The sequence below is a fragment of the Cyprinus carpio genome, chromosome A15, assembly GCF_018340385.1.
Source record: "Cyprinus carpio isolate SPL01 chromosome A15, ASM1834038v1, whole genome shotgun sequence".
Lineage (NCBI taxonomy): Eukaryota > Metazoa > Chordata > Actinopteri > Cypriniformes > Cyprinidae > Cyprinus > Cyprinus carpio.
This window is the reverse complement of record NC_056586.1, coordinates 1,037,190-1,062,279: the sequence shown is the minus strand read 5'-3', so window position 1 is coordinate 1,062,279 and position 25,090 is coordinate 1,037,190. Positions and strand designations below refer to the sequence as shown.

Genomic DNA, 25,090 nt, shown 5'->3' with positions numbered 1-25,090 from the left:
AAGGCTGTTTTCACATCAAGCTCATTTGAGCACTCCAAGAAGAAGAGAGAAAACTGTAAACGAACCCACTGATGAACCATACTCAGTTTGTTTTGGGGTTTGATTGAGTCCACTGGATCCTTTTTAGCGTAGTTTAACTGAACTGAGTTTGGTTCATTTCAAGTGTACTAAATGTGAAAATGCTCTTAAAGCATTTAGGTTAGGGTGACCGTATTTTAGTTTTCCAGAAAGAGGACAGTGGGTGGGGCGGAGCAGGGGCTACATCGAGGTTACATCGACTAAGATATAACAACAATCTTGCTGATACATGAACAGAAGCAATGGCTGTACATAAACTGAAAACACAGTATAGTATGCAGTATGCAGTACACACAAGCTAGTATTTCATAGCGTCTCCATGAACATACAGCAGCAGTGTGTTTCCGCTCATGTGATCTGATCCTAGTGAGTTTTCAGCTTGATGGAGGAGGAGGAGGAGGATGCTCTGAATCACCTTCACTCAGTGGTGACCAATGACGTGCCCCATTTAAGGACCAATCGGAAACCGCGCCGCGTCCCCTTTAAGAGCAGCTGCATTGCCTGGAGAATAGATGTGCGCGCGTCATGTATCAGTCTCTATCCTGCTCACTTATGGATCATACAGCGATGCGATGCGCTGGAGTCCTCCACAAACCTCCGTCGATGGATCTGGAGTAACAGCACTGGCATCAGATGCAGTGACGCTTTTATCGGAGGTGAGATGCATCAGGGGCGCGCGCTCGCGTCCTGAATGAACGGCCCCTCGCTCTCATATGATCATTGTGCGCCGCTTTACCTACATGCACGCGTTCGCTTGTGTTTATCTGTGTTAAAGGCACTCGCATGTGCGGTGACTGATGATTAAACCGTAATATGGGTCACAGTCGCTGGGTCAGTGTTGGTCATCAGTGTTTTGTATCGATGCAAGCGCGCGCGCGCGTGTGTGTGTTATTGATTCAGGCCTCGTGCACCGGCTTCATTCACAGAGATTCACAGCATCATGTATCACCCACCCAATAACAGAGAACCTGAAATAACCAGATGATGCATGCATGTGTGCGCACATGCATAAACACACAGCTGTACAGAGACGCGCACAGGGGCCCTACAATAAACCCATCACAAACGAGGACGCTTTAACAGCATCGAGAATTTGGGTTAATGGATATTAATGTACAATGAAAACGTGTAAATGAGATGCTGTAACTGGTTACTTTCCCCCCTCACTTTTTAGTTTTTGCAGTTCACGTAAAAAATTGGGTTGACAATAAATTATTACAAATATGCTACTAATAAATGCCATAGTCTCTTAAATAATAGGAGCACAGAGGAAATGCATGTGTAAGGAAGAATGATACAAGAATTATCAAAACATTTAGTGGTGAATGAAATCTCCACTTATGTAAATTCCCCCATAACTGTGTCTACATGTTCATTCAGAGCAATGAAATCAAACTGGGGCAGAACTACAGTATGTGGAAAAGTGAATGTGAGTTAAAACATGGAAAATTAAAATAATGTGATACTAAATTAAAATACACCTCAGTATATTTAAAAAATAAACCTGTCTATATATTGGAGAAAGGTTAGTTATAGTATGTGTGTGTTTTTAGCAGCTCATAAAATAGGCTTTTTCATCTGTGCTGTCAAATATGAGTATAAGTGTGTGTATATAATGTTATCTTATGTGTTATATACTTTAATTCACTAATATCGGCGCCCTTGGCAAAACAGACTCTGAAAATTAGTTTTGCAGCTTGTCGTAGTCTTCCATGCACAAAAATCTAACCTTTAGTTAAAGTAAAATTATATATATATATGTATATATATATATATATATATATATATATATATATATATATATATATATATATATATATAATATTTAAATGAATGTGGAATAAAATTCTTTAAAATATGTAATTAATTAAATTAATTAAAATATGCAATAATTTATATGTTTAAAATCAAGTGGAGATGTTAACAGTGGAGCTGGAAGAAGACGAGCGATGGATGGTTTGAGTGCCTGTAAAGATCAGATTTGGAGAAGTTCAGATGCTGGTGAGTCTTAGGATCAGAGAGTCTCTAAGACCACCTAAATAACCACAAATTGTTTGGGAAAGTTGCCATAAAAAACCTTTGTTCTCAAACATCAAACTCGTGTCAGGAAGCTTCGACTGGGCTGTGGCCGGATCTTCCAGCAGGACAGTGATCCAAAGCTGATCCGAAGTTCACTGACCACAGATTGAAGGTTTTGCACTCCACAGAGAACCTGTGGGACGAGCGTGGTCCTTCTGTATCTGGAGCGATTCTGTATGAAAGAATGGTCTTGGATCGGATCCCTTGCCATGTGTATGTTTATTATAAAGCTCATTACACATTATAGAAGAAGACTCAGGGCTGTTATCTTAGCAAAGGGAGGTTACACAAAGTATGAAATGCTGGGTGTTTTACTTTAATTAAAGGTTAGATTTTTGTGAATATTTTGAACAAAATGCCAAGAAGATAAACACCAGAGAGATTTTTCCATGGCCTGTTTTGCTCACATTTTCCAAGGGTGCCAATATTTGTGGAGTCCACTGTATTGTACTGATCTCGTATAATACACTTGTCTTAATGTCACGTGTTCAGTGAATGGCTCTTTTTTTTTTTCAGACAGATGCTGGTCTGTGTGTCTCTGCACTCAGTGTCATTCTCTACATTATGATTGGAAAATAAGTCTACTGTCGAGAGAGAAGAGACTGCTGTGTGTCTGTGTCAGAAAAGTGATTAATTGTGCAAAGTTTTTATTTGACAGTAATCTTATTGTGCACTCTTCAGTCCGGCTGTCGGTTGTTTTAGGGTACTTGTGTCCTTCTCCTGACGGTGCTGTGGCAGAGCACTTTGTGGTCTGCTTTGCTTAACATGGTTAATCTTGCAGTAGTTTCAGTCTGCTGACATTTTGTGTTCTGCTTCTCTTGTTTTTTTTTTATGCCACAACATTTACAAAATATATGTTGAGTAAGTGTTGCATGTACCTCATGTGGTAATGGGTGTTTTGTATATTGTTTAAAAAAATACTGTTTTTTCTTTTAAAGCCCAAATGCCAGCATCCAAGATGATAAATTGCGTTTTTGATCAATGCAGAAATACAGTGCAGTCATATATTTAAATGTAATGGATCTTATGTTCATATTATTATGCTTAGGCTTTGTTCACTGAATTAGTCAATGTAATGAAGTGTGATGAAATGTGATTCTCTTGCTGTGGTGAATGATGATCATTTTTAATGTTTATTGTAAATGTAATTCTGCATTTCAAAACCACAACAAATTGGCTTGCATGGAAATTCCCATCATGCATATAATAGAGATGCTTGTGTGTTTATCTCTTTTCATCAACAAACAACAATACAACATATTACATAATAATAATGAAAAAATCTTCAAAAACAACACAAACAAAATCTATTATGAATAAATTCAGACATCTGCTGTAGTGTCTGTTATAGTGCTTAACTAAGAAGGTGGCTGTTTCCAGACTGCTCCAATAAACTCAGAGCAGGATTTCATTGCAATGCACCAAATTATTGCCATTTCTCTAGAACAGTTTTTTGAAAATGTAAAACTTTTTAGAAATTTGGGCTGAATATCAGCTGAGCGAAGGTTAAAAGATTGGACAAATTTTGTAGGATGGGAGTTGAAAATAACTCATGTATGTAAAAGAGCAGTATGGAAATTTAGCAAAATCTTCTTAATTGTACGTTTTGAGCCACGTGTAGTCAGTATAAAGCAGTATGAGGAAATGAGGAATATTAATTTACAAACATGCAATTTGATTGGACTGACCAAATCTAACACCTGATGGGGCTGATTTTCTCAGAAGCAACACCCCCACCCTCCACCAAGTTGTGTTCTTTGGAAGTTGCTCTCAAAATCGATTGACTTGGCTGAGACATTTGTAAGGCAATACCAGTCTGAATGACACTTTGGCCCATTTACACTGCAGCTCTTGATGCCTAATTTGGATTTTTTGATTAGTAAAAAGTAAACCAATTCTGCAGAAAAACTTGGCAACACTGTACTCGCAAAAGTGTCCACCTGAGTTGACGTCATTCATCACATCGACAGAGAAATATCCGACACAAATGTGCATATCTGAGTCATATCGGATTTATTTCCAAATATGGAAATAAATGCATGAGGCCTGAAACTGTTCTGAGAATATCGGAATCCACACACTTTTTTCCTGCTTACGTGTTTGTGGGTCATATCCAGTCTGTCAATCTGTGCCACATGGGATAAATAAATAGGGTCACTTGATCCATTTTGCTTCACCCTTTCGATTTTGCTTACTGACCTGTCTCTCTCTCTCTCTCTCTCTCTCTCTCTCTTTCTCTCTTTTGTCTGTGTGTCAGTGGTTTGCCAGGGCATTGGCATGGCCTAGTAATGAATGGCGACGGGGCTCCCAGCAGCCCGGAGCACTCCTCCTGCACGCTGCCTGACTGGAAGGAGTTCTGTGAGCTTCACGCTCGAGCTTCCGCCGCTGATTTTGCCTACAAGTTCCGGCGATTCATCAGCGAGAACCCATGCTATGACTCACCTGGTGCTGATGCCAACTTCTCGCAACACTTTGCTCAGCACTTCCTGACCTGCTTCTCCGCCGCCCTCGACCAAGTTCAAGGTCCCGGCTCTCCGGGAGACTCCTCCGCTCTGAAGTACAGCATCGTACCCTTTGTGGGCATACAGAGCTGCACGCTGCCCCTCAGCCACAACCTCTACCATCGGCGCAAAGACGTGGGGGCCTCGAGCGAATCGCTGGATAGCATGGACAGTGGAGGGGGCGGAGCCAGCGGACAGGAACAGCAGACCCCCACCCGTAAGAAGGCAACCGTGAGCCAATCCAGGAGTTCAGAGGATGTGTCATTGGGACGACGTAAGGCTCGCTTCAAGAAGGGCTTTTCCCTCCGCAACATGAGTCTGAGCGTGGTGGACGGGGTGAAGGAGATCTGGCACCGCAGGGCCTCTCCAGAGCCAGATCCCTTGGGGAGCTCCAGGAGGACCAATGGAGCCGAGTCCGTGGGGTCCGAACACTGGAGCCAGAAGCTACGGCTACCGCGGGGCTCTCAGGGCCATAAAGCGGAGCTGCTGGAGATCCAGAGGGAGGGTGCGCTTAGATACATGGTGGCTGATGACAATAACTGTATGGGCGCGGCGCAGTGGCAGAAATGCAGGTTACTGTTGAGGAAGACCGCGGCGCAAGTGGACGCAGGAGAGAAGTTCCAGCTTGAATTCTACGTTCCACCAAAGGTAGACCAGCACTCTGATAAAACTCTAATTAGTATGAGAGTTTGTGGGTTAGGGGAAGAAAACCGATTATTCTTAAACGGTAGAGCCCTTCAGCCCTGCTCCTGGAGATCCACTGTCCTGTAGAGTTAGGCTCCAACCCTAATCAAGCACACCTGAACCAGCTAATCAAGGAGTTCAGGATGACTTGAAAAGGTTGGAACTAAACTTAGGCCTGGGACACACCAGACGATTTTCAAATCTTAATCCATTTTTAAACTTTGGGAGACCACAGACATTATGACCGTTTTAACCGATTTTAAGAATTTTAATCCTCTTAATGCACACACTAGATGATTCGACCAGACCACGAGGCCACACACTTGTTGATTGTTGGAACGATTTCAAAGTGACATGAGTTCTCTCTGAGACTCGCAAGATCAAACATGACTTAAAGGGGTCATCGGATGCCCATGTTCCACAAGTTGATTTGATTCTTTAGGGTCTTAATGAAAAGTCTGTAACATAAGCCCTATTCGCACAGGATTAGTATTATCTGGTGACCTCCAGTCATCCCTAACGAATCGGCATAACTGTCACTTTTCCAGCATTTTGCGAATCGGCATCTCTGTGATTTGGCCAGTATTTGGCAGGTCGTATATCGTTTTTCGAGGTTTTTGTTTCCTGTGCGCCTTTTTATCCGTCTTTTGCGAAGAATGGAGCTGCGTTGTAGTGATTGATAGTATTTTGGGTGCTGTCATATCACTACACCATATAATTTGCAGAAAGAGAAAGCTGAAAGGTTTTGAGGTTAATGTTACAAATAAATCAAGTATAAAGCTTGAGATATTATTTTAACCTGGTGAAATGTAAATGACACAGCGCACGAGACTATATTATTATTATTTTTTATTAAATCCATCTAACCGGACCATAGAATGGGACTTTCAAAGCCTTGACATCCAGGTATTCAGGAGATAAGTCAGTAAATTCGAGTAAAATCACAGGCTTCGCTTATCCCGTGCAAATGCACCACACAAAATTCAGATGTGGGGAGGTCATTTCATAATCACACAAGGTCCCTAGTTAATAGGGCTATAGGGCTATAGTTTGGTTAAAATTTCTCAATGGTAGTGTAAAAAACAATTTTTTTACCCTGTCAAAAACCGCTCTTTTTCAGAGCAAGCAGTTTTGTAGCATTTTCCTTTAAATGCAAATGAGCTCTGCTGTTCATTATTACATCCAACAACAGAACACTTAAATCACTTAGGAGTCATTGGCCCTGTCCCAAATGGCACCCTAAACCCTCGCGGTCTTCCTCTAAATACGCACTTTTTTGTGACGTAATGCCGCTTTGACTGTTGGGTACAATTCTAAAATCTAAAATGACCAACAGCCACACACAAAAGGGGCACTCGCAAGCACCCTTCTAAAAGCTAAAATGACTAATGGGGACACCCTGCGGTCTTGTGGACTTAACAGACACGTGCACGTGGCAGCCATTGTAAGTCCACAAGTGCACATGAAGTGTGCCATTTGGGACAGGGCCATTCTTGTCTACATCTGCTCCGGCGGTGAAACACTGGTGGACTGATGACAGTCACTCAGGACGGGTCTAAGGTAAGATGCCAGTCTAGTCTGTGCTGAAACGCTACTGTCAATCAAACTATCGTGGGAGGGGCCTGTTTTTGTGATGTCACACAGACAGGCATCTGAGATCAGCTTGATTTGAGAAAGGGGAAATAATTTAACGAGATTAAAAAAAAAACACTGGGTGGATTTTTATCATTATAGGATTGTTTGTTTACACACACATTTCAGTTCAAACAACTCTTAAAAGTGCATGTAGCATCCGATGACCCCTTTAAGAAAAACAAATGGAGGACAATCAATGTTGTCAGCTGTCTCTTGTGTTCAGTTTCACAGTGAAAAAATTATCTTTCTCAATACTCCACTTTCGTGGTGTGTTTGTGGTTCCCAAGTTTCAGATATAGAAGCACGCAACATCCGGTAGGTGACGCTTGCTCGCTCCCATCAAACATGTTTGATATTTATGATTTGGGATTGTGGGTCTCCGACGTAATCAGGAGCAGTAAAATAATCGTTTAGACCTCTGTTATATAGGATAGATCTTAATCTATTATCTGCATGGGCAAAATGGACATCTTCATCTTTTTTTAAATATTGGTTATTTTTGTGTTAGTCTCCCTCTGGATTTAAACTCTTCTGTATGTAAAGATAGTGCCCTAAGAGTCAAATTCATGTAATTGTTATTTGCAATGGGTACACTGGTCAGTGAAATTCTATTAACAATACTCAAATAAAAACAAAGAAAATTCAAACTTTTATTAAACACATGCCCTTACCAAAAAGTAGTATACTTCAAGTTTATTTTATTAAGTATACTTAAGTAAAGTTCAAGTATATTTTGACTTTTTGTAAGTATAAGTCAAGTATACTTAATTGTCATTATAAGTATATATCTTAGAAGTAGATAAAGCCCATTTCTGAGAAGTACATAAAAAGTAAACTAAAAGTATACTTTCCTATTTTTTAGTTTAAAATAAGTATACTAATAGCACACTTGAATAAACTTCTTTTTCGTAAGGGTGGTTTAGATCAGGGGTCTCCAGCCCTGCTCCTGGAGAGCTACTGTCCTGCAGATCTCAGCTCCAGCCCAATCAAAGCAAGAGCAAGTTTGAAGACCGCTGGTTTAGATTAAGCTGTTTATAACAGGTGAAAAAGAACAGTGGTTCCCAATCCTGGTCCTGGAGAACCCCAATGCTGCACATTTTAGACTTCTCCCTAATCAAACACACCAGATTCAATTCATCAGCTCATTAGTAAAGATTCCAAGACCTCAGATGTGTGTCAGATAAGAGAGACATCCAAAATGTGCGGTGTTGGGGATTCTCCAGACCTTTTGGAGCTTGACTGTCAATTTTTTTGTTTAACCCCTTAGCATTCCTGTAAAAATTGCCTAAAACACCTAAAAAGAAGCATAGCCAAAGTAAATTGCATGCTGTTTTTTGAAGCATTTGGAGTATATGCATGGTTTTGGTCTCTTTTGAAAGGTGACATTCGGAGGTTTGTTTCTAAACAGAGCAAACCTCAGAATCACTGTAAGTCTTACTGGTATTGAGTAATAGAACTTTGAACACAGTTTGAACAGGTTAATAATAATAAACTTAATGTTATAAAATAAACCAATTTATTCATTTAGTTTTGGGATATTGTAAGAATCATATTTGTTTAATTATGTGTTTTTATTTATATGTTGAAAAAAAAAAAGATTTTGGGAAGCTGATCTTAGAGCAATTTTAGCATCACACACAAAAACTGAGAACCACTGCCTTTAGGTTTAGGTTTAGGTTTAAGGGATTGGTTAGTTTTTGGGCTACTCTAATGTAGCCAGACCTCTGACTAAAAGACAAGGCTGAGAACGCCACTTTGCCAGGAAGAGGCCGTCTGATTGAACAGCCATATTTGTTTGGTGTGTGTTTTGTTTAGTGTGGAATTTTCTGATATGCAGCAGTTTTTACTTAAAAGCGCTGATAAAGTGATAAAAAAGACCCTCTGTGTCCTCACTGCCAGAAGTATTGTTAGCAAAAGAGCTTTTCCAGTTTTGTGTGAAGCATACACGAGGAGGTCAGCGAACACGATTGTAAAATGCTATATTTGCCAGTCTACTTTTCATTATTTGAAGACTGTCTTTTGGTGTTCGATTCCACATGAGGACAAACGTTGTGGTTCATAAATATTTATCTGAGTAGATTTCTTCTAACATTGAGTTCATCTAGTGTAGCTTCACACGAGGTGATTTCATGAAGGAACAGATGAACCGGACGTATGTTAGTAGTAATGTTTTCCTCATTAAAAATGAGTCAGATCCGGCCTCTTAAAATCCTATTCCGCATTTTGGTTTTGCATCAAAAAGGTTTAGAGAGTTTTTGGGAAGCCAATCTCAGAGCAATTTTAGTCCCTCAAGACAGTGCTAATGACTTCCGTTTCCTGAACAAACTAAAAACGGGGTAAAAATATCCATGCTAACTACAACATAAACAGCCGAGCTAAGCTCCTGTCTGTCTTCATGCATCCTCACAGTGCTCAGAAACTAATAAAGCACATCATAACGACCGTAAGTGAGATCCCCTGAACAAATAATGCAGACGAAAGCACAGAGACTTCAGCTTCAGTCGTCAGTTTCACTCTGAGGTTATAAGAACAACATCCCCTTTCCTTATAAACAAGACCGTAACTGATGAAACCAGAAGTTAGGCAGATGGAAAGACTAGGGTTTTTAGAAATTATGTATCTAAACGGCAAAGGTAAGAATGTCCCGGGACCCAGGAGAGAGTTATGGCCCAGTTTACGGACCTGCAGTGTTCTGTTGATTATGTGCATGTGTTTTTATGTCTTGCAATAATATTTATTATGTAAATTGTGCTGATTTCAGTATATCACTGTGGAAAAGTTGGCTATCATAGATGAAATTTAGTCATCAGTTTCACTGCATTTTCGTTCTTTTTCTAAAGTGTGAATTTTATTTGTCACAGTTTTGTTTGTTTTTGTTTTTTTTGCATTCTTTGTCACAGAAACCTTTTCTCTCTTTTCTCTCTACACACAAAAATAGTTTTTTTCATATATAGTCTTAGATTCTCTTTATTAATTAAATTTTTATCAGGCTCTTATGAAAAAAAAATACACCGTGTTCCCTTTTGCAAACAAAAGGACACAAAATTATGCAAAAATGCCCATTTTTGGCAAGTGACCTCGTAAGCAGTCTTAAATGAATTAAGAAGTCCTATATGAGTTGTGAGAAAATCGGATGTGTGTCAGGTTTTAAAGAGACAGCAGACTGCAGTCTGTTATTGATGGAAATCAATGAGAAATCACTTACTGCTCTGCTCACCGATTAACTTTTCTTGCTTGAAACAAGCTATAAGATATTCAATTTAGTCAATGTATTCAATGCATATCCAATTTATAGTTTATGTGAAGATTGTTTTAAGTTCACTTAAATTAAAAGTTATATTTCTCAAAGCCTATTAAATGTTTAAAATAATGTCTTTGAGTTATACTGCAATGTTGAATGGCTAAAACTGCATTTAATAGAGACATTAGCAGTATTGGTATCAATGATACTGGCTATCATTAATAAGTAAAAAGATGCCATTAAACACACACTTAAAATATATCATCTTTGTTGTTTCTTTATTCATTTAGAGGTTCAGTGTGAAACTATAACAATGTAATATGCAATTAATTACGATTAAATACAGAAAACTGTGTGTTTATTTAAAACGTTAATCGATTGTCAGCACTAATATACACACACACAATATTTTTGGATGATAAATACAAATGACAGTCCTTATTGTTGAGCCCTGCAGAGCCAGACGGCACTCACTGAATTTCATGTTGTGCATTATGCATACTTGAATGGCATTGACTTGTGTTTGTAGTCATCTAAACCCAAAGTGAGCATCCCGCTGTCTGCTATCGTGGAGGTGAGGACCACCATGCCTCTAGAGATGCCCGACAAAGACAACACATTCGTGCTCAAGGTACACTTCCCTCGTTCTTAATACGTTCATGTACATATGTATGCTCAAATATGTAACTTTTCTTTAAGAAATGCGAGCATGTTACCTAGTGGATCTAGATCAGTGCTGTCAGTTCAGACTGTGGTGTTGTGTCGTCCATCGCAGGTAGAAAATGGTGCTGAATACATTCTGGAGACCATCGACTCTCTGCAGAAGAACTCGTGGGTCGCAGACATCCAGGACTGCATTGACCCCGGGTGAGACTCCTCTGCTGAGGCCCGGGGTTCACAGTACATCAACATCTCAGGACACGGTCACAGACTAAAACCTGATACACACTGACACTGGCTGAGTCTGATGTGGCATTTCATTAACACTGAAGCAAGGCCACACTGCGGTCTCTGATGCTAGTGTCTATACACTGCTCATAACGGCATGAAAATGAGATTAAATGATCACTTAACTTACTGCTAGTTGGTCAGACTAGTGTTTAAGACACAATCTCAACGTAATGTCCATGATGCCAAGTCAAATGAAACATATTTTCACAATGTTTCAGAACAACTTTACAGAAAGTCATACTGTTATGCCTATAACAGTGCAAAAAAACAAAAAGACTTTCTTGCTTAGTATTTTTGTCTTGTTTAAACATTTTTAAATCAATAGACATTTACTTGAGAAGCAAAATACGAAGATATTAGGTCTTGTTTTCTGAAAAAAAAAAAAAGTTTCAAAATCACGTGTTTTTTTGTTAAAATGAGAAAAAAATATCTGCCATTGGGGCAAGAAAAATAATCCTGCTTTCATTATAAATTAAGATTGTACGGAAGAGGATTAGGGCCAAGCAATAAAAAAATAAATAAAACCATCTCGAGATTAAAGTCATTATATTGCGAGATTAAACTGGTTAAATTTCGAGAAAAAAAGTCGAAATACAATCTTGAGAATAAACTCATTAAATATCGAGAATAAAGTCGTTGTGTTTCGCGATTAAACTCCTTAAATTTCGAGAAAAAAAGTCGAAATACAATCTTGAGAATAAACTCATTACATTACACGCCATTAATGGCAATGCCGTATGGTTTTAATTTATCATAGCTGTCCAAGTGCCAGAGTGCATTTGGGTGAAGCCAGCGATAACCTTGCATTTGTCCTCTGGTTGTCATTTCATGTTGGACAAAAGCGAGTAGCATACATCGCCCAAATTGGACTGATTTTTTTCTTCTAAAAAGACCTAGCCGCTTGCAAATTCTCTTTAAAGTTTGTGTGCTAATTATTATTGTGTCATAATTAGCTAAAGTTGATAGTATTTCTTTGTTACTGAAAGAAAGTCTAAAATATAGCTTGACTAAGTGATCCAACTCTGCCATGTCCTCTATCAGTAGGCTATACAATGAACACTGATCGAATGCGTTATTCTCTACATTTCATTTCGACTTTTTTTCTCGAAACACAACGACTTTATTCTCGAAATTTAATGAGTTTAATCTCAAGATTGTATTTCGACTTTTTTTTCTCGAAATTTTACGAGTTTTTTTCTCGAAACACGACTTTATTCTCGAAATTTAATGAGTTTATTCTCAAGATTGTATTTCGACTTTTTTTATCTCGAAATTTAACGAGTTTAATCTCGCAATATAATGACTTTAATCTCGAGATGATTTTATTTTTTTATTATTGCTTGGCCCTAATCCTCTTCCGTAAGATTGTTTATTACCCTGTTGACAGATGTTTTTTCTTGCTTTAAGCAAAAACTAACAAACTTTTTTTTTTTTTTTTTTAGAAAACAGGAATTAATATCTCAAGTCATTTGGCTTCTCAAGTAAATATATCTATAAAAACAAGACAAAAATACCAAGTAAGAAAATCAGTTTTACTATAGTGTTTTAGTGCTGATATAACAATGTAAAATAATCAAACAAGATTTAGATCTAGCTATATTGAATTATAGTGTTTTCTATCACATATATGAGTGCAGATGTGAATGTCTGGGCATTTAAAGCAATTAATAGATTAAGATATTAGTAGGTATTGTTCAAAGTGATTCTCAAAAAGTAGGAATAAATATATGGTTGTAAAGTCTGATGCTTGATGAAGAGATTCAGGCATTGTTTTGTTTTGTTGTAAGTGAGAGTAAACCAGTATAATTTCAACACTTTTAAAACCCTTTTGTTTACTGATCTAAACTGAAGTCTAATCTAAATACAGTAATAAGTAACGAAGCCGCAGAAACTCAGATCTGTATTCCAGGACATCAGATAAACGTTATATAAGATCAGACGCTTTCATGGTGTAGCTGCTGAAGTGTGTGGTCTGTGTGTTTCAGGGACAGCGGGGATGACATCGAGCTGGCGTCGTGTGCTCACAGCCAGCCGCACAGAGACGTCTCGCTGGTGTCTTCCTGTAGCTGTGAGCTGCTGTGTGACGGTACGTCATCAAGACACGTCTGCTCGCACAAGCACAGGCTAAATCAGCACCAGAGCTCAGTTTTTATTAATAGAAGCTGCTCAGATGCATGCAGCGTTCTGATGAATTCCGTTTGTGCATATGATGTGTTTCTCGTAAGCTGGAGCTTCAGGAAGAGTTGGGTTTATGTTGTGGATGTGTTTCTCAGGTTCACACCGGGGGTCAGAGCGGCTGTGCTCTGCTGCTGCTGATCAGTCGGCTGCGGCCCGCTGTCAGGAGCCCCCCGTCACCCAGCACCCCTCACATGTCCCGCTAGAGCGCTTCCTGCAGTCGCCAGAGGCCCAGAACACTAACACAGCATCAGGTACATCCGCTTCACTGACCCGAGAACAGAACGATGACGGTTGTGTTTGTGTGCGTCAGTCTTTGAGTCAGTGAATTCAGTTGGATTCTTATAGATTTAGAAAGATACCATTTTATTGAATTGACTGAACAGTGATTTGATTCGGTGATTCGCTTTTATAAAATTCTTTAAACGCTTCCCTTAATGTATGTTAGACAGGAAAAGAGCAACGACTTCACACTGTTTACTGCACCAAAAGAACCCCGAAAGAAAACACACAACCTAGTACACAGCAAAAAATCCAGAGTGAAATTAACTCTGCTGGGAGTACATGTGAGACCACACTCAAGAGTGTGAAAGTGTTAAAATAGGAGTGTTAAATTAACACTGAAGCAGAGTTAAAGTTAATGAGATAATTAAGTGATTAATTGCGTGATGATTGACCATTATTGACGAGACCTGATGTTAACGAGCAGAATCAACAAAGACGAAAATCACAAATGTTAATGTCACCATTATAGTGGCCAATGTTTGCTTTAGTTGGGCTCTTGACCCTTAATATTTTAAAGTCAGATTTTGCTTGGCTGTTGTAATGGAGTTATAAAACAGAAGGGCAAAGAAAAAATATTGGTTTTCCTGAATCACTGAGTTAAAATTTCATTGTTGATTATTGCGGCCCGAATGATTCTTCAGCATAGGATTACCAGCATTTTAAATACAATCTTTTTAATTTCTTAAAAGTTGTTTGTTCAAAAATCTTTCAAAAGAGTCTTTCATTTAGACATGCAAACATCAAGAATCAACCTGTGAACCTCAACGACGGTGACAATCAAAAAAGCATGTTTGCAGGAGACTTGTGTTGCAGTGCATTCTGGGTGCCACCTATCAAAATTCATCCATGGCTCCCATGATGCACTGTGGCATGAATAAATTATTACCTGAATTGTTTTAGTAATGTCCTTTATGTTTTTGGCTTTAAATAAGTTTGGTGATTCAGGTCAAATAATTATTATGTAAAAACATAACTAATATCACATAATCATGTTTTTATTTTTGCTCCTCTCTCTATTACATTACATTTACATTTAGTCATTTAGTCATTTAGCAGACACTTTTATCCAAAGCGACTTACAAATGAGGACAATGGAAGCAATCAAAAACAACAAAAGAGCAATGATATATAAGTGCTATAACAAGTCTCAGTTAGCCTAAACACAGTATACGTAGCAAGGGCTTTTAAATAATATAATAAATAAAAAGAAAACAGATAGAATAGAAAAGAATAGAGCAAGCTAGTGTTAGAGTTCTTTTTTTTATAATTGTATAATAAATGAAAAGAAAATAGATAGAATACAAAAAGATTAAAAAGGTAGTTAGATTTTTTTTTTTTTTTTAAATAGAATTAGAATATTGAGTGAAAAAGTTAGAGGGTCAAATAAAGATGGAAGAGATATGTTTTTAGCCGATTCTTAAAGATGGCTAAGGACTCAGCTGCTCGGATTGAGTTGGGCAGGTCATTCCACCAGGAGGGAACATTTAATTTAAAAGTCCGTAAAAGTGACTTTGTGCTTCTTTGGGATGAACAATCAAGCGATGTTCACTTGCAGAACGCAAGCTTCTAGAGGGCACATAAGTCTGAAGTAATGAATTTAGGTAAAGGGGTGCAGAGCCAGTGCTGGTTTTGTGTGCAAACATCAATGCCTTGAATTTTATGCGAGTAGCTATTGGTAGCCAGTGCAAATTGATAAATAGAGGTGTGACGTGTATTCTTTTCGGCTCATTAAAAATTAATCTTGCTGCCGCGTTCTGGATTAATTGTAAAGGCTTGATAGAACTGGCTGGAAGGCCTGCCAAGAGAGCGTTGCAATAGTCCCAGCCTGTACAGAACAAGAGCTTGATCAAGGAGTTGTGCAGCCTGTTCGGAAAGAAAGGGCCTGATCTTCTTAATGTTGAATAAAGCAAATCTGCAGGAACGGACAGTTTTTAGCAATGTGGTCTGAGAAAGTTAGCTGAGCATCAATCATAACTCCAAGGTTTCTGGCTGTTTTTGAAGGAGTTATGGTTTATGTGCCTAACTTGATGGTGAAATTGTGATGAAACGATGGGTTTGCTGGAACCACAAGCAGTTCTGTCTTGGCAAGGTTGAGTTGAAGGTGATGGTCCTTCATCCAGCAAGAAATGTCTGTTAGACAAGTTGAGATGCGAGCAGCTACCGATGGATCATCAGGATGGAATGAGAGGTAGAGTTGAGTGTCATCAGCATAGCAATGGTATGAAAAGCCATGTTTCTGAATGACAGAACCTAATGATGCCATGTAGACAGAGAAGAGAAGTGGTCCAAGAACTGAGCCCTGAGGTACCCCAGTAGTTAGATGTTGCGACTTGGACACCTCACCTCTCCAAGATACTTTGAAGGACCTATCTGATAGGTAAGACTCAAACCACTGGAGTGCGGTTCCTGAGATGCCCTTTGTCAGTAGGGTTGACAGGAGGATCTGGTGATTAACCGTGTCAAAAGCAGCAGATAGATCAAGCAAGATAAGTATTGAAGATTTGGATTCCGCTCTTGCCAGTCTTAAAGGAACACTCCGACTTTTTGGGACTTTAGCTTATTCACAGTATCCCCCAGAGTTAGATAAGTCCATACATACCTTTTTCATTTCTGTGCGTTCTGTAAGTGTTATTTGACGCACCCACCGCTAGCCTAGCTTAGCACAAAGACTGGATGTGAATGGATAATGCTAGCATAGTAATCCCAATAAGTGACAAAATAATGCAAACATTTTCCTATTTACATTTTTGTGATCTGTATAGTCACAGCGTGTACAAATAACAAGGCTATATGAGACAGAGACCATTTTTAATCGTATAAATACTGGGAACTATATTCTCAATAGGCGTAAGAGCACAGCTTACGTTACTTGGGCGGAGTGATTAGCGCAGCACCCGAGACGCGCCGTGGTGAGGAGCAGAGAGTTCGCTCAGAGTTGGAGTAATAGAGTCAGCAATTACTAGATGGTACATTTATAGTGTAGAATCATGGGTGTTTCGCTGTATTGTAAAGAGCTGCGACAATAAACAGGGGAGACCAGGTAATACTATGATGTTTCATAGAATTCCAACCAAAAACGCTGACCTGATGAATCGATGGCTACTTGTTCTGGGTATAGTTACAAACACACCTGTAAACACCATCACGAAGTATTTCGTTTGCTCTGAACATTTTACTGTAGACGACTATTTTGAAAAAATGCAAGTTGCCACACGGACCATGAAACGTGTGCTAAAGGATACAGCCATCCCATCGATAATAAAGACAGGACAAATTGGATCACCTGTTGCTGTGGTAAGTGTTCCGTTATGTTTTTGAGATGACTAACATTAGCCATACTGTAACAGTGCCATGCTAATGTAATATAACCTTAGTAGCGACACTATTACGTGAATAGGGGCTCCGTGTATCCCCTTTATTGTTATTATTGTGTTGTCATGAACACACTGTATCGCTCAATAACAAATGAGCGGCGCTAAATGTAACTCTCAGGACTAATACATTCAACTTGCTAATGAATTGGAGGGGGATGGGCAGTTTTCTTTTTTGAGAACATGTTTGTGAAGTAGTAGGCTAACGTTACTGTCTGTGGGTTCATTGTGCAAAAACTATTTGCCTTGTGCTATTACTTTCCCCATATTCTTGGCTATTGTAATGCAATTATCTAACATTACTGTATTATATGCTGTTGAATATATTTGGTCAGCTGTAATAAATTGCATTTCAAATATATCAATTCCTGTAATAATTCTTTATACATTTTCTGTGATAATTATTAATCAGGATGAGATGAGTGTTCTACAGCACTTTGTAACTCATCGTCTGTGTATCCTGGCTCAAAACTATATGGTTCTGGATCTTGGTTTGATACACAGTAAAATTACTCTGAGTCTGACAATTCCTCAAAGTCAGCCATGATCACGAGTCACGTCTAGCTAGTTAGTCACGTTTGTTTTGTTTACGGAACCATCAACAGGGCATCTCGTGTGCTGCGCTAATCACTCCGCCCAAGTAGCCACTCCGCCCAAGTAACGTAAGCTGTGCTCCTACGCCTAGTGAGAATATAGTTCCCAGTATTTATACGATTAAAAATGGTCTCTGTCTCATATAGCCTTGTTATTTGTACACGCTGTGACTATACAGATCACAACATGTAAATAGGAAAATTTGCATTATTTTGTCACTTATTGGGATTACTATGCTAGCATTATCCATTCACATCCAGTGCTTTGTGCTAAGCTAGGCTAGCGGTGGGTGCGTCAAATACCACTTACAGAACGCACAGAAATGAAAAAGGTATGTATGGACTTATCTAACTCTGGGGGATACTGTGAATAAGCTAAAGTCCCAAAAAACAACACTTCTCACAAAATTCTTCAACAACTGAGAGCAAGGCAGTCTCAGTTGAATGTCCACTTCTGAAGCCAGATTGGTTGGTGTCAAGGAGGTTGTTCTTTGTGAGAAAGGTAGAAACTTGGTTGAATACAGCTCGTTCAAGTGTTTTTGCAATGAAAGGAAGAAGGGAAACTGGTCTGTAGTTCTCTAAAAGAGATGGGTTGAGGGTGGGTTTTTTAAGTAGCGGAGTGATACGAGCCTGTCTAAATGATGAGGGGGAAACACCTGTATGAAGGGATGTGTTAATGATGTGAGTGAGTGCAGGTACAACTGCAGGAGAAATGGCTTGAAGGAGATGAGATGGAATAGGATCAAGCGGACAAGTAGTAGGATGATTAGAAAGGATGAGTTTGGAGACTTCTGCCTCAGAGAGTGAAGAGAAGGATTTGAATGAGTGTATGTTTGTTTGTGAGATGTGCTTGATGGATTGTGGTGTGGAAAATTGTGCACTGATGTTTTTAATTTTATTAATGAAAAACGTGGCAAAGTCGTCAGCTATTAGAGATGAAGCAGGAGGGGGAGGACTGATACACATTAAGGTCAGTAGTATTTTTGGATTTGCGCCACAACCTTTCAGCAGCTCTAAGCTTAGAACGGTGTTCGCGTAGAACATCAGATAACCAAGGGGCTGAAGGGGTGGTACGGGCTGGCCTGGGAGACAAGGGGCAAACAGTGTCTAAACAAGATGTAAGAGTGGAGCAGAAAGTATCAGTAGCACTGTTAGCATCAAAAGATGCTAACAGTTTAGGGGAAGGAAGCGAAGATGAAACCATTGCAGATAGCCGGGAGGGTGAGAGTGAGCGTAGGTTACGTCGAAAGATGACATGTGGAGGGGTAAGTGACGTGTCAGGAACCATGTTGAGGTTAAGAGTGAGAAGGAAGTGATCTGAGGTGTGCAGTAGAGTAACCAGTACATGATCAGTGTAGCAGTGTCTTGTGTAAATAAGGTCCAATTGGTTGCCTGATTTGTGAGTAGCAGTAGTTGACACTCGGTTGAGATCAAAAGAGGCAAGCAGAGTGTGGAAGTCAGCAGATAGAGGTTTATCTAGGTGGATGTTGAAATCTCCAAGCATAACTAGAGGAGTACCATCCTCAGGAAAGGTTGAGAGCAGCACATCTAATTCATCCAAAAAGTTACCTAGTGGTCCTGGGGGTCGATAGACAACTACAAAATGTATTTTAAGAGGGTAGGTAACAGTAACGGAATGAGATTCAAAGGAACTGTTGATACCCAAAGATGGTAAAGGATTAAATTTCCAATCATTAGAGATGAGCAGACCAGTACCTCCACCTCTTCCAGTCAAACGGGGGGAGTGGGAAAATGAGAAATTATTGGAGAGGGCAGCAGGTGTAGCATTGTCCTCTGGTTTGATCCAGGTCTCTGTCAGGGCCATGAGATTTAACTTTGAATGACTTATAATAGAAGTAATGAAATCGGCTTTGTTTACAACAGACTGGCAATTCCAGAGACCAATAGAAAAAGAAAAGTGTATTAGCAGACATAGGCAGAGTGTGCAGGTTGTTAGGATTGCGCTGCCTATATTGTGTGATGCGTGGTTTGCGAGTGGAAGTGATAGTAGGGATCTGGAAACACATAGTTAGAATTAGTTATACAAACTGAAACAGAAGTGAAACAAGTAGAAGGAAAAAGTATTAATAAAAAACAATACCTACAACCATCTCACTCCCCCCTGCCCGGTGGAGTCGCACGGTAGAGTCGATGGTCTTTACACTCTTCGGTCTTCACACGAGGAGGGCTTAACAGGAGGGCTGGAGGAGGGCTGCTGCGGTTTACTAACCTTTTTTGTATCCCCGTCAGACAAAACGGAAATTGAATTCAGCTAAACACACTTTACTGTTTTATCACAACAAAGGTCTAAGCAAGCGCACGACACTGACAACGTATGCGATAGAGTACGAGACCAAACGAATAAAAACGTGTAACACAGTAAACATTATAACTTAAAATGACATATATAATGACATATAACTTATAACTCTATTACAACTGAGTTATAACAGCCAAACCAAAACTAATTTTAAAAACGTAAGAGTCAAGAGCCCAACTAAAGCAAACACTGACCACTATAATGGTGACATAAATTTTTTGATTTTTGTCTTTGTTGATTCTGCTCGTTAACATCAGGTCTCGTCAATAATGGTCAATCATCACTCAGTTAATCACTTAATTATCTCATTAACTTTAACTCTGCTTCAGTGTTAATTTAACACTCCTGTTTTAACACTTTCACACTCTTGATTGTGATCTCACATGTACTCCCAGCAGAGTTGATTTCACTCTGGATTTTTTGCTGTGTAGCTAGAGAGCAGCACACACATTGGGCAGGTAGACAGGAAAAATGTCCTCATGCAAATATTACAAATAACAGTCTGGCTGCTTTTAGTTTTGGATTGCTAATAGGAGAGACTGGGGTTAACCTCAGTTACTGATTTTCTTACGTTTCCTGTGAATTCTTTGCTAAAATTACAGTATTATCATGTTATGCTGAGTAACATGTAAACACGATAAAACATGCATTAACAGAAGAGTCACTATATGATGAAGGTCGATTTGTGTTTTTCATAAATGTCAGGCTGGGGCAAGTTGTCACAATTTTATCTGGGCAAATTGTCCTATTTTTTTTTGTTTTTTTTTTGTATGCTGTAACAATTTATTATTTATGATTTCAGTTGTAGTTTTTCTGTGTTACCTTTTACATCTGGGTGGTTTCATACATTATTTAGTGTTTTGGAGTTATTGTAATATCCAGATGTATTCATCATAATATTCATTTTCTCATAAGATATTTGTGAATATAACCATTTTATTTCAGACATATATGAAAATTGTAACTAGCAGGAGTAGCTTTGCAGCACATTAAATCAGGCATTATCTCACACGACACACATCAGGCTGTTTTATTGATTAGAATGGGAACGATCTTGTTTGTTTCGTGTCAGTTTAGATGCACTGAATTGTTGTTGTTTTGGTAAGCGTTTTATGTATATATTTTATAGATATAATAGTCATGATTTTTATTCATTATTTTCCCATCTCCAGAATTACCGACATTTAATAGTTCCTAGTTTATGACCAGTTTTCAGTCTAAAAACATGTTGGGACAGATTTGGCTCCTGCACCAGCAGCATGACACACACACACACACACACACACACACATACATGTTTTATGGGGACTCTCCATAGGCATAATGCTTTTTCTACTGTACAAACTGTATTTTCTATCCCCTTAACCAAAACATACACCTCACACATTTTTAAAAAACTTAATTCTGGATGATTTTTTTTAAGCATGTTTCCACATTGGGACCAAAAAATGTCCCAATGAGGTCAAAATTTACCGGTATTACTATCCTTGTGGGGTCATCTGGTCATAGCAGGTACACACACACACACACACACATCATTCACATTGCTCCTGTTGTTTAGGAAGCCCAGGTGAAACCCCAAGGGAAGCGGAAGGAGATGCCAGTTTGACGGGTTACCCATGGTTCCACGGGACGCTGTCACGGGTGCGGGCGGCCCAGCTCGTTCTCGCCGGCGGTGCACAGAGTCACGGTCTGTTTGTGATCCGCCAGAGCGAGACGCGTCCTGGAGAATACGTCCTCACCTTCAACTTCCAGGGAAAAGCCAAGGTGAGCCGCGACATGCAGCGCTTGTGACGTCTGAGCAGATATCTGTCATACAGCTGCAGGAAACATGCTGCTCTTCAGTGCTGTCCTGTACGAAACAGAAATATATAGAAAATATAATGCAATATATTAATACATTTACACAAATGGGAAACCAGTGCTTATATTTTTCAATATTCTGCAAAATATGCATGGACTATGTGATGGGAAGTATATCATTTTAAACTTTTAGGATTTTGGACAATTCTTGTTAAAGTTATGGCAAATTGAAACGTAATTGATTGAGTGCTACATGGTATATATAGCACATTAACAGATGATACACGCACACATATGTGTCCCTGAAGCACCAAACCAGTCTCTGGGGTATATTTGTAGCAATAGACAACAATACATTGTATGGGTCAAAATTGTCGATTTTTCTTTTGTGCCAAAAATCATTAGGATATTAAGTAAAGATCATGTTCCATGAAGATATTTGGTAAATTTCCTACTGTAAGTATATTAAAACTTCATTTCTGATTAGTAATATGCATTGCTAAGGACTTTAAAGATGATTTTCTCAATATTTAGATTTTTTTGCACCCTCAGATTCCAGATTTTCAAATAGTTGTATCTCAGCCAAATATTGTTCTATCCTAATAAACCATACATCAATGGAAATTATGTATAAATCTTAATTTTGATAAATTGACCCTGGTTTTGTGGTCAAGGGTCACATATATAAATATATGAATGTATAAAAAAATTATTTTTGTACTTTGCATTTTTGTCTCGTTTCTGATTACAAATATCTATGACTATGACTTAAATGACTTAAGATATTAAGTCTTATTTTCTGAATTAATAATTATTTTTTTTTTTTTTTGATAGTTTTTGCTCAAAACAAGAAAAAAATATCTGCCAGTGGGGTAAGAATCTTAATTTAAAGGGAAACAAGTTTATTTTTCTCGCCCCATTTTTAAAGAAAACAAGCCTTAATATCTTAAGTCATTTTGCTTCTCAAGTAAATGCATCTTGATTCAAGAGTGTTTAGATATTTATACTATGAAAAAAAACAAAAAAAACAAAAAAAAAAAAAAATAAAATACATTTTAATAACCATTTCAAAAATTTTTAACAAAATAAAAGCGGTCATATTAACATTATATATTTATTATTTCTAATATCATCACCAAATGAACACATGAATAATGAATGTGTTGTGTCTGGCAGCACCTGCGGTTGTCTGTGAATGACAGCGGTCAGTGTCACGTTCATCACCTGTGGTTCCAGACGGTCGCAGACATGTTACGGCACTTTCACGAGCATCCCATCCCACTGGAGTCCAGCGGCTCCACCGACATCACGCTACGCTCATACGTTCAAGTCCAGCGCTCGCCCACAGGTACCCAAACACACAGACCACACACCTGGTGAGGAGTCAAGATGCAGCTGCCGGGACATAACTCTCGTCTGCTTCCCTCAACACACCCAAACTAACCGTGAGAGCAGATTATTGTCTGATTATCTCGCTCATACAGTCACTGGTCTGCGGCAGCAGGGACTATTGTTCAAGCTGACCGTGAGTGTTACAAAGTGACGTTGTTATAGTATCAGCATGAAGTCTGGTCCACATTGCAGCTTATTCTGGTCAAAGAACGGCCATTTATACAAGAAGCCTGGCATAACGTGACCAAACACGGTTTGCTTTTTTTAGTTAAATGCATTTAAATCAGAAGTCATCTCTAAGAGAAAAGTGGCGTAAACAGTTCAGTTCTCGTATGTAGATTACTTGGCATTAAGCGTCTGAATCAAGCTCAGAGTTCACGAACTAATTCTGGAAGGTGTTTAGAACAGGATTTGTGCGGATCTTTAAAAGACTTAATTCACCCTTCCACAGAGGCCTTAAAAGGTTTTGAATAGGAGCAGAAAGTCTTTAATCCATACAGGCATGGGACTAAATGTTGCATGAATCTCTTGCATGAACCAATACACATATCTAAACATCCTAAAATAAAGATACTTTTACTTGAGATGCAAACTGAACATGAAGTCTTGTTTTCTGAGAAACTGAACAAAATTCCTGATCAACAACAACAAAAAAAAAAAGTTTATGCTTAAAGAAGAATCTGCCAGTGGGGAATGAAAATATTTTCCATTTAAGTTGATTTTAATCAGAAACTCTGCATTTTCTCAGAAAACAAGACTTCTAAATTGAAGTCATTTTGCTTCTCAAGTAAATGCATCTTGATTTAAGATATCTTTAGACTCTGCAGTGGAAAACAAAACAAACATATTGAGGAAGTGCATCACTTTTTTGCAGTGAGATCAGATGGCACAGTAAAAGTTACTTCCTTATTTTTTTTTATTTTTTTACTTTTGAAGTTTTGCTAATACAAGACATGTACATTTAGAGACCATATTCACGTATTGTTCCATTCAATTTATTGCTTAAATTTCCTTTATCTAGTCTTCTTAATCTTATTCTTAAACCCCATTAGAAGTGTCATTGGAGAAGTCTGGGAATGTTAATTTCCCTGTAGATTAAAGCTTGATGTTTTGAGAGAACTTCATTTCTGTGTTTTTTTATACTATGCGTATAACCATAATTGCAGTCATAGATGAAAATCACCTCATAGACCACAAATAGAAGGAACTGAGGCATATCTAGAGACCAGAATATCACAGGCACTTGAATATTTTGCCTAATTTAGTTTTTTCTATTTTTCGACCAAATGTCATTTTGTCGACTGTTTTGAAGTGCACCAGTAACATGCTTTCCTGCAGCGTGTGTGTGTGTGTGTGTTTCTCTCCAGCTGACTTTGGCTCTTTTTGCAGTATGATTTGACTTGTGGTGTGGGTGTGTCTGCACAGATGTGGCGGCTCCTCATATCCCAGCTGCCCCGCGGGACGCCGCCGTCTGTTGGGCCGAACCGACCCAGTTGACCCATCAGCTGTCAGACGCGGTGCTGTCGTCGAGCTCGTCCTCGTCTCCGATGGCTCAGCCGGCCGCAGGAGCGCTGATGGGCCGCAGCAACAGCGCAGAGAGACTGCTGGAGCCTGGGGCCGGCGGGGCCGAAGACTACCACGACAGCGACGGCACGCGGCGGACTCGAGCCGTGGAGAACCAGTACTCCTTCTACTGATGTCCTGGGGCTGAACTCCAGTGAAACACGTGCTGCTGTTGGGCTCGGCTTCATGATAGTCAAGTGTTTTTAACTGCTGCATCAGGCCCCCAAACTCTGCAGAGCTCGGTCCGTTATTACACCAAGCAGATCTATCCCTTTGTGTTGTTTCTGATTTGATTTACCCGTCTTTAGTAAATCAAATGTTTTTGAAAGAGTCCCTTCTGCTCACCAAGACTGCATTTATTTGATCAAAAATACTATAAAATGGTGATATATTATATCAATTTCAAGCAGCTGTGTTCT

General features: G+C 39.0%; 1 protein-coding gene across 2 annotated transcripts; it reads left to right on the top strand.

The window, feature by feature from the left end:
• Positions 1 to 549: 549 nt before the first annotated feature.
• On the top strand, positions 550 to 25,053 carry LOC109062982 (SH2B adapter protein 2-like). 2 transcript variants are annotated; one of them, XM_042770748.1, is made up of 9 exons: positions 550 to 734; positions 4,415 to 5,306; positions 10,748 to 10,849; positions 10,994 to 11,085; positions 13,155 to 13,255; positions 13,443 to 13,598; positions 21,475 to 21,680; positions 22,893 to 23,064; positions 24,498 to 24,626. In XM_042770748.1, the coding sequence occupies exons 2-9, from the start codon at positions 4,446 to 4,448 to the stop codon at positions 24,500 to 24,502; spliced, it is 1,695 nt and encodes a 564-aa protein (XP_042626682.1). In that variant the 5' UTR covers positions 550 to 734; positions 4,415 to 4,445; the 3' UTR covers positions 24,503 to 24,626. The 2 variants fall into 2 exon arrangements, with proteins under 2 accessions (XP_042626682.1, XP_042626681.1); XM_042770747.1 differs by having other exon boundaries at positions 552 to 734; positions 24,534 to 25,053.
• The last annotated feature ends 37 nt before the right edge of the window (positions 25,054 to 25,090 follow it).

Excerpts from the sequence above, each read along its gene's own strand:
- LOC109062982 (XM_042770747.1), top strand. The coding sequence starts at position 4,446 with ATGAATGGCGACGGGGCTCCCAGCAGCCCGGAGCACTCCTCCTGCACG. Across the intron at positions 10,850-10,993 it reads ACAACACATTCGTGCTCAAG|GTAGAAAATGGTGCTGAATA; the intron begins GTACACTTCCCT and ends CGTCCATCGCAG. Across the intron at positions 13,256-13,442 it reads CTGTGAGCTGCTGTGTGACG|GTTCACACCGGGGGTCAGAG; the intron begins GTACGTCATCAA and ends TGTGTTTCTCAG.